Source organism: Phytophthora parasitica (genome assembly GCF_000247585.1).
Source record: "Phytophthora parasitica INRA-310 unplaced genomic scaffold supercont2.46, whole genome shotgun sequence".
Classification (NCBI taxonomy): Eukaryota; Oomycota; class Peronosporomycetes; order Peronosporales; family Peronosporaceae; genus Phytophthora; species Phytophthora nicotianae.
Genome location: NW_008649032.1, coordinates 226,318 through 235,785, shown reverse-complemented (window position 1 = coordinate 235,785; position 9,468 = coordinate 226,318). Strand labels below are relative to the sequence as shown.

Genomic DNA, 9,468 nt, shown 5'->3' with positions numbered 1-9,468 from the left:
CCCCTTCCAAACTCCAAAATCAAAGAGGTTAGCATAGAGAAAGGACACCAGTCTAGGATTCTAATGGCCTCAAATGGCTGCTGGAATCGATCCATTAGCGTCACGCGTCATCAGCGCACTTGTTTTCTCTCTCGATTAGCGTCACGCGTCATCAGCGCACATTTTTTTTCCTCTCGATTAGCGTCACGCTTCATAACCCAACAAATTTGTATGGAAATCGAGCAAGTTTTTCTACGTGACAATTCTCTGCTGAGACATCATGTTATGCTATTGTATACGCCATTGCATTCTGTTAGAACGTCACAAGACGGGCAAAGGCCCAGAGCAGTTGTGGATTTCAACGTTATAAAGGTTCAACAGCTAATTTTAGTCCTTTAAGGTAGCTGAAAGGAAAACAAGCTAAGTCTCCGTTGTGCTGGACAGCTACTTGAAGATTGCTGAGGAAACGGAGACAATCGTAAGTTGGAGCAGTTGCAGACGAATTTTTCCCAATGTCGAAGTGTTACTTTTACTATGATTTAGATTGAGTACGAGATAGTAGAGCCCTTGACAGCTTAGAACATTCTTACATTCGCTCTGTTGAAGCTAACCTGCCGCACCACGTCCATCTTATGGCAAAGAATGAGGATTATTTGGCGCACCTTGGCATTGTTGGAAAAGCGTATGCACGCCAATATAGGTACTGTAATAGGCGTGAAAAATGGATTGGATTAAAATACCGAGAGTATTCCACAGAAATGTACCAGATATCTTCATGCGTATAAGGCTTCTATCGATAAAAAGAAAACAATCAAATCAATCAAGAGGCTTTATGCCGCATGTGAGCCTTACTCCATTCAATTGTAGCAGCATTTTGACACAACATGTATAACTTAAAGCATCTGGCATATTGTGCTGCTTTACGAAGGGCATAAGACAATTCAATACTGTTCTGTTAATCTCATAATCTATAAAAAGACAATTGTCAGTTTTGTTACCACTGGATGAAAAAATTGCTTGACTGTGATAGATAATCTAACCCTATCCCCTCGCATAGAGTGTATGAGTTCGATCAAATACCGTTTTTGCTTCTGAAAAAAAAGGTACTCGAAACTATACCTTGGGTTATTATTGCGGAATGACAGATGTCTGCTGATTTTGTCACCATGTCACAGTCATTTACAATAATAGCTAGATAATGAGAATTTCTCCAATCTAAACAAAAAAAACTTCAGTCAATACGAGAAAAAAACTCTAGTACCTTATTGTCTTATCATCCCGTCACCCTCCTCAGGTGATATTATGCCCCATCGAACAATGTTTTGCGACGTAATGTACAAGCATAAAAGCGATCAATTAAAGAAAAAAACAAGTGTTGTATTCTAGTTTACAAATGCCAGTTTTAATAATCCTTGCACATGTTCTTAAAACTAAGTGGTACTTCAAAGAGCAGAACACGACGTTGTGAGAGATTATGTGAGGAATGCAACAATCGGTATCTTCAATGCCTCTTTGAAAAACCGTGCATCAAATGTTTAATCACGGAAATTGTTAGATGAGACCAAAAGTGGTATCACCAAACGATTCACCTTTAAATACTAATTAGTAGTAACGTGATGAAACGTATGGTTGAACTTCACGATACTCGAAGGATTTTTATTATCGTCACCGTAATAATGATCCAAGTTACACTATTCATCCGTGCAGTATAGAGTACATTACATGTATTGGCCCAATACTTACACAAGACACCTCCGACACATGACAATTGGATGCCTTCACAAAAACCATATCAAACGGATTTTTCACTTTAATCTGAAAATTATTTTTTTAATTACAAAACGGTTTACGGTATTATCAAACTGGTTGCTGTATCGTGAAAGGATTGGATCCATGCTTCCCATATAACATCTGGAAAAATTAAAAAAAAAAAGACGTTTATCGTTCGATATTGAGAAATATGTGTACATATTTATATATAACCCAACCGGGCCACAACGTTGGTGGTACACAAAAAGTCGTTCTTCTACGTCTCTCACTTCACAATTTTCTTTCTCACGCTCAACCACCCAGCCATTCAGCTTTTTCATGCGTCTATCTATCGTCTTTGCGGTGATCGCTGCTACCTTCCTGGCTACCAGTCATGCTACCGTGGCCGACCAACGGTTTTTGAGGACCAACCACGCCCACCGTACGACTGCTGCCGACTTCGAAGAAAGAACCATCCCCAAGAGTGACCTGAAAGCGTTGGTTCGCCGTTTTGACCTCGACTGGGGATTATACAAGGTCAATCCAGCATCTGTCCTACAAGGTATGAGTACCACAAAATATCAGGAGTACCAGCAAGCATTCAACGCACTGCAGAAGCTGCACAAAGCCAAAGGATATGGTCGTATCAAACCAGCCGGAAGTTAAGCAGTGTAAGAGTGTCAAGTCCATAACAACCAACATGTGTCTCGTGAAAAGATACCACTTTCGGTTATTAGTCAAATACCAATATGTATATTCGGGTTGATCATGACAAGTACAGTTTTAGCAGCCAAGCGGAACCGCAGAAATGGTGGGGAGGGGGGGGGGGGGGTCTTTTTGCAAGCTTAAGTGGAACAGGAGTGTGGGTTGACCACGCACAGCTCGGTTATGGTGTGGTTACTTCTTTTTTATTGAGAAAGGTTGCCTTCAGATAACTGCGCTAGGAACTTCATGTACATTAACGGTGGATGCTGGCCAGATACACGTATCTAGGGGCCATTCAACTCAAAGTCGTGCTTTATTTGAAGAAGCTGTGACGTTTAGCAAAGCATATTCGCGTAAGTTACGAATGCTGCGTCCTTCGTAACTGAGGCGACTTTTTGTATATTTTTGCTTCTTGTATTAATGATGTTCAGTCATTAATAACAACTTCTTTTGCCTATCATACCGCTCTAAATATCGAGCCGTTGCAATATCTGTGCCGACTGATAGATTCACTGCGAATAGAACACGACCACTGTGGAGGGCTAAAGGCGGCACCCCGATTGTTGTTGAAACTTAGTTCGGCGGCATTTTAAAACTATCTTTTACATGAACGTTACGACAGCTGCCGCTGATGCAGGACTTGTGCCAGAGTAGAGGCTGGGAAAACTAGATGTAAACGAATTAATACTTCGATCGAAGTAATGTACTATTAGTACAGAAAAAGTATTAGTACCGGAATAGCAATACAGTTGCAAATAGATACAGACGATCCCCTTCATAGTAATCCCTACGCTTGGAATACGCCAACGATAGCAATAAATTAGTCGTCCCAATGACCATTGCATATTTGTTTAGATTACAAGTAACATACAAATTGGAGCAACGTAAACTATCAATGGTGTTAATGGACCTACCTGGCACCCCTTGGCTAGCATATGACAAGCCGATCAGAGTTGGGGAGCCTTGAACTTGAGTGACGGCCTTGGCTGGCAGTGGGTCGCTCTTGTGATGGTCGACCCCAGCTTGAGAAGGAAGACATGGAAAGTGAATTCAAGGTATGGACAAGCGGTCAGGCTCTATCACTGTTTTAAATTACAAACATTCAAACTATTTTCAATCTTCTTTATCGCGGTGGATCTTCTCGCGTTCTTATTCTTGTTTAGCGCCATCAAATTCATCATATTATACAGACAGCCATGACATACTCCCTCATGGGCCTGTGTGATTAACTGGTGGAAATGCATCGGATGCTGACTTGCAGCGTCGTTGTACCCTTGTCAATGTTGTCCGTGCAGTTGTTGTGAATTGGCTTGATCGTGTACGGGCCGGGAGCAATAGCCTTTTGTCTTGGATAGAAATACATTGGGGACACGAAGCATCACAGTGTCTCTAGGATTGTAAAATTGCTCGATGCGCTTGTTGTTCTTGCGATGGTTGTCAGCGAGTGTCAATTCGAACCTTTGCTTCCACACATTGCACTAGTTTGCTTGACGCGGTTTGGGATTAACCATGCCCTGGTCGAGACCTAGCTGGTTAGGCGATGCATTCAGGATACAGTGCTAACTGGCAGGCACAGCGAACGCTGCGAAGTGTAGCGCTTTTTTCAGTCGACATTCTTATAGCATCGGATGATGTAAAGCAGTTCGAGATGAGCCCTCTCGCAGATAGCTTTGGCTTGCGGGCTCTTCACGGTATTGGGCTTCGCCTTAACACCGTAGTTCTGCGAGAGGACTTGTAACTACTCACCAGTAAACTCAGGTCCTTGATCGTGGGTGACTTAACTTGGGCTGGGATATCAGCAGAACCACTGTCGAAGCTCTCTGCGGTAGCTAGATAGTCCTTTTCGGGTTGAACAGTGACCTCGAGCCAACGTGTCGTGTCTTCGATCATGGTTTTACAGTACCCATCTTCGTCGTAAGGGCCAATCAGGTCCACGTGCCCAATGTCCCAGGGGCCGACTGGCTTGAGTAACTATAGCCAACTACCAACTCTGGATTAAAATCCAGAGAACTAGCAATTTGCCAAGCGGATTCTGCTCAAGTTTCCTCTCTACCGCAATAACAATAAAACCATGTAGTGCAACTTACCCACTGGTCATTCTGTACCGTTTGGAAGTACCATAATATTTGCTATGTCCGCCACTATTAATTTCAGAAAATGATACTTCTCTGGTCGACGATAATATGCGCGTTTCGGTTTTTTGGGTGTAGTATCGGCCTCAGAACGAATTAGACAACAAAAATACCATCGTCAGATTGTTTTCGGGGGATTTTTGCTGGGGAAAACTGTTTCGAAATGAGCACTAGGACATCGTTAGTACGCTCGGTTTTCCGGGGCCTATTAGGTTTTTATTCGTAAAACTTAGGCAAGTTAGCGATATTCACGCTGAAAAATACTGCTGGATCCTCTTGATACTGGCTACTGCATGAATTCTGTTTTATCTCTAATACGCTGCTTTTATGGAAGAGACACCACGGAAATAAATTGTGGTTTTTTTCGATGAAATTCGCATTCACTTATAGATTTATCCAATAGCAGACAAGTAAGGATTTATTTGAAAAATTATGGTCAATTTTACATATGATTTAAGCGACACTTTAGGTAAAACCGTGCTTTTATTTGGCTTCTAGCAAGCCAAGCGGTGTGCCTTGTTCACGTCTGTCAGCTTCGGCTTAACACGAGTCGTAGCACGACGAAAGACACCTGCAGCCAAGGGGCACATCAACGTCGTCTTAGGAATGCCAGTAGCCGAGGCGAGACAGCGCAAAGTCTGGCGCGCGCTTATGAGCGCTTCATGAATTTTGCCAGCGATTTCCGCTGGAGAAGGTTGTGTGCGTCCACGGGCTCTTGGTTTTGGAGGGGTAACAACAGCTTCGAAGTTATCGCGGTTGCTCCATATCGCGGACACTTAATGGCGAGAGATCTTAAACCGTTCAGCCGCAGATTTAATACAGCCTCTTTGCACTTTGTCGCTGGTTGACCTAACAGCTAAAAACAGAGCGACAGCTACGCGGACCTGCGGAGATATTTCTTTGGCACCCCGCGTGCGCATTGTGTTGGGATGAAAGCTTTGTGAGAGAGTAGGAATTAGTGGTTAGTTTTCGTTGAAATTACTGGCGCGAGAGAGCACATTGCTGTATTGCCTACTGGTTGAGTTTTGGCCAATAAAATGTATTGTGTGCACCACAAAAAACTTAATCGCGCATATTATTGTGGACCAAAGAAGTATAATACATCTTTTTGTGCTTTGTCCTAACTTCGGTAAATGAGTAGTGTCCCTAATTCAACAAATCTCTTCTGTTTACCTAAGCTGAATTGCGATTCAGTGTCAAAATTACTCAATTTTCATATGGTCAAGTAATGAATGAACAACAAACAGTAGAAGCAACACATTGTGTGAGACACAGTACTACGTAGAAAGTTGTGAAATCTTTCGCTTTACTATTGAGAAAAACAAAGATTTTTTTTTACCTATCTGTGCACCACCACCAAGCCGCAGAGCACTGGACAGAGATAATTATTAGCTTTAGACACATTTATATATCATGAAAAATGGATTTTGACGACAGAACATTCCACAAATATAGTCAATGCACTATACTTAGGTCTACGTTGTTGATATATGTGTGCATAAAAAAGCGTAGCATTCGTGTGAGTTTTTTTACAGTTAATTTGCCGGACGTTTTCCCATTGTAGTAAAAAATCATTTAGCGAAAGTAGCCTCAACATAAGCTGGAGCCTTTCATGATTAGTCACGTTTGACCTGGCTATATTATACTACAGAAGACCAAGGTATTAGGCCTCCAATTGGGCATTTGATCCCTTTCGTTAGCTACAGTACTACAGAAAATCGCCCGTAAATTTTTAAAGTTCATGAGAAAGAGCGATTTCGCCTCTTCTACACAACCCAAACGGGTTATTCTTCCTTCTTTCATGAGAAACACGACTGGAGCTTTAGAATACCCCCCCCTCACCGTGGACCCAATAATCACTAAACCGTCCACGAGTAGCCCGAGTGGGTCTGCATTGCATGTCGCGCGTGCAGACTGCCATTTTTTTGTCGGATCCATAGTGGTAACTGTCATCGAAGAGGTGTCCGTAGCGACGATGCAACGAGCGTTGTCGCCGACAGAGCACCGCGGTGTCAATTCATTGCGAATGAACAACGAGATGCTGTTACTGCTACTATAGCGTTGTCCGGCACATCACGCGTGCAGTCTTTGAAACTCCATATGACTAAGAATGTGGGAAAATAGAATGAACCTCTTCTCCGATGGCTTGTCGTAGCTGAAACTGCAATCACGGCTCGGTGCATCGTCGACGAGGCGTCGGTGGGCGCGTTTGCCACGTCGTGCCTTGGCGGACGAGCAAGGCGATGGGCATATGGACGGTAGCGCACGGATCCTTCGTGTTTTTAGTACGTACGCGGTGTTTAAGGAGGAGCTCAGGCAGGCGTTTGCGCCAGCTACAAGTAGAATAGAACTACTCACTTGTCTTTTTACCAAGTAATAGACTACGGCTATATTTCGTGGGAGCCTGCCGACTCCCCTCGCGTGTCTTTCTACCAGTAGACACTACATATTCTCACGATCGAGGTTATGAGCCCACATGACAATAGTTGTCCCACCCACTCTGTCCTCTCCATTATCTTATTCTTTGTTAGTCGTATCACCGACTCGCAAAGCCGGTGAGAAGGCGTCAGAATCTTTGCTCTTGATGTGGCGTACGCTCGCAGTTGCATTGACAACGGGGTTGTAGCTAGCATATAGTATAACTGCAATAGATATCAGGATACACGTGCGCACGATTGACTGGTATTGTTAGAGCTTACGAGTAATGAATTGATCGATTTTGAGAGCCGCAGAAGACGTTGTGAAATGAACTATGAGGGAGTTAGGCACAAATACTCAGCAGTGGTACACAACCACTGGTTGCGAACGCTTTCAGTGCACTCACTAAATAAAATATATGAGCACTGGTTCCTAACTGCACTGTGTACCTCGCCCTATCTATTTATCTGAGAGGTGTCAACGATTATTCTGAATACTCTGCAACGTCTAATTGTACAGTACCCGTTCTTGTGACCAGTTCAATAGAGAGGCTTCGCAAAGCGACTTGGGGGAGTAAGTGACAGATACCACCCTAACCCACCTTCACAGACGTGTGCTACACGTTGCTCGAGATTTGCCTCGAACGTCCAGAAGTCTCTGTACACGTTGGTACTCGAGCGACAACTGGTAGTCATTCCCAATTCACTAGAATACGATTGAGATGGCGACTTCTAACGAGCTACCAAGTGAGCAGCATACCAACTCGTTGAGTGATGGTCTGCCGGCTAAGCGTCGTAATCCTATGGTTCGGTTTACAGACGAACTTGATTTCCAACTGATCGAGGAGGCGCAAGCGAGAAATCCGTTTGGCGAGGACTACGGGGAGAAAACACAGGCACGGGCTGATGTTGCTGCTGCGGTAGCAGTAGTCGTGGATGGTTGCCTCTGTCGTGAGCGCTGCAATCACCTCCTTGATGCATACCAGGCAAAGAAAAAGGCAAGCGAACGACGGAGCGGACCGTGCGAAGATTACACGCCGAAGGACGAGTGTCTAGCTGAGGTATTGGAGATGCGCAAAATGGAGATGCTACTCAAAAATGACAAGAAGCAGCAGAAGGACCAACAGCGGCAAGTGGACGGGCAAGCTATTGCTATGCGGACGCACTAATGAACGGGATGAAGCGTGGGCAAAGGAAAGCAGGAGAATCACACCAGCAGCAGTAGCAGCTCTTGGCGTACCTTGACCAACGTGATGGCGTTGCTCATGAGCTGGACAAGCGCAAAATTTCCAATGAGGAAAAGCGTTTCACTCTGGAGCAACGCCGTCTCGAGCTACAAGAACTCTGGATGGAACTAGAGCGGAATGAAAGACTTGCAGTCATTGACATGCTTAAGACAGTGATCAGCAAGTACAATTCGTAGCGAGGTAGCTAGTCTTACGTATTCTTCCAAACTGGGCAGATTAATCGAAAAACAAAACTACTGCTCTGGTTAGGATTCGTGCAGTTGCGAAAGTTAGTTAGGAGCGCACCAACCACGAAGTGTGTTCCCATCGGAGATAGATGCAGCTTTTGACTTAGTCTCATGTCAAGAAACGGCCAGAGCCGAACGATACCGCCAAATCCCCACTCCACCGCAATTCGAACTTTGCTCATTGCCGCATTGAATGCGATTTGATCTTCTGTAAGCTTCGAGCCCTTGAATCCGACTTGCAAATTTGGCTTCATTGGGTATGCTGGGTCGCCGTAGATGCAATAAGATGTGTTATACCCATCATTCAGCACATGAGGGAGTATATTCAACAGTCCACTTTGTCTTAGCAGCCACGGGCCATGGCGGCGACCAACATACGGCCCATAAAAGTCGATGAAGCGACCATCATGAGCCATCACACATTGGTTATTTAAAGCATGTTTCCTCTCGTGGCCATTGTAGACTTGCTTTTGATTTCTCGTGGGGCAAGCAATACCACGCACCGTATCATCAATAAACCCGATATATTTTGGCTCTGGTGCTCCCCGTTGCCTCACAGCAGCAGCATATGCTTCCAGCCTCGAAATTGTCAGTAGACCGCTTTCAATCGCAAGAAGGCTCTTGAACTAGACGTACACTAGCCGCAGAATAAAACTGAAAATCATGCAGATGACCGGACCCCATCATCCAAACAAGCAGCACATGTCACCATAACGGCCGGTATATGTCATGCGACGCAAGAGGACGCAAAGCCCTTCGAAACTTGAAAACCCAACTCGATTTGGAAGCCGATAGGTGCCCTCAAGGTAGAATGCTTCGAACAATCGAAAGAGATCTTGTATCCAGAAGCGAAAGTAAAACCTTGTCTCGTAGTCATTCAGGGAATTGATATTAAAGCGCGCACTGTAGGTAATGCATCTAGGAACTTCCGTTACTGCGATGTGTTAGGCAGAGTCACTTGAAGCCAGCAGCAATATGGCTTCTTCCTCCGAAAGTACGCCGCGCTCAAGAA

At 44.4% G+C, this 9,468-nt stretch overlaps 3 protein-coding genes across 3 annotated transcripts; 2 read left to right on the top strand and 1 right to left on the bottom strand.

The window, feature by feature from the left end:
- Positions 1 to 2,067: 2,067 nt before the first annotated feature.
- Positions 2,068 to 2,394, top strand: PPTG_15282 (hypothetical protein; the record flags this gene model as incomplete). Its single annotated transcript, XM_008912332.1, has 1 exon — positions 2,068 to 2,394. One exon carries the CDS (start codon positions 2,068 to 2,070, stop codon positions 2,392 to 2,394), a length of 327 nt encoding a protein of 108 aa, XP_008910580.1.
- A 1,642-nt stretch (positions 2,395 to 4,036) lies between these two features.
- PPTG_23665 (hypothetical protein) lies at positions 4,037 to 4,323 on the bottom strand (the record flags this gene model as incomplete). Its single annotated transcript, XM_008912331.1, has 2 exons — positions 4,037 to 4,153; positions 4,180 to 4,323. 2 exons carry the CDS (start codon positions 4,321 to 4,323, stop codon positions 4,037 to 4,039), a joined length of 261 nt encoding a protein of 86 aa, XP_008910579.1.
- Positions 4,324 to 7,704: 3,381 nt separating this feature from the next.
- PPTG_15281 (hypothetical protein) lies at positions 7,705 to 8,151 on the top strand (the record flags this gene model as incomplete). The annotated part of the gene is made up of 1 exon (XM_008912330.1): positions 7,705 to 8,151. The coding sequence occupies one exon, from the start codon at positions 7,705 to 7,707 to the stop codon at positions 8,149 to 8,151; it is 447 nt and encodes a 148-aa protein (XP_008910578.1).
- Between the last annotated feature and the right edge of the window lie 1,317 nt (positions 8,152 to 9,468).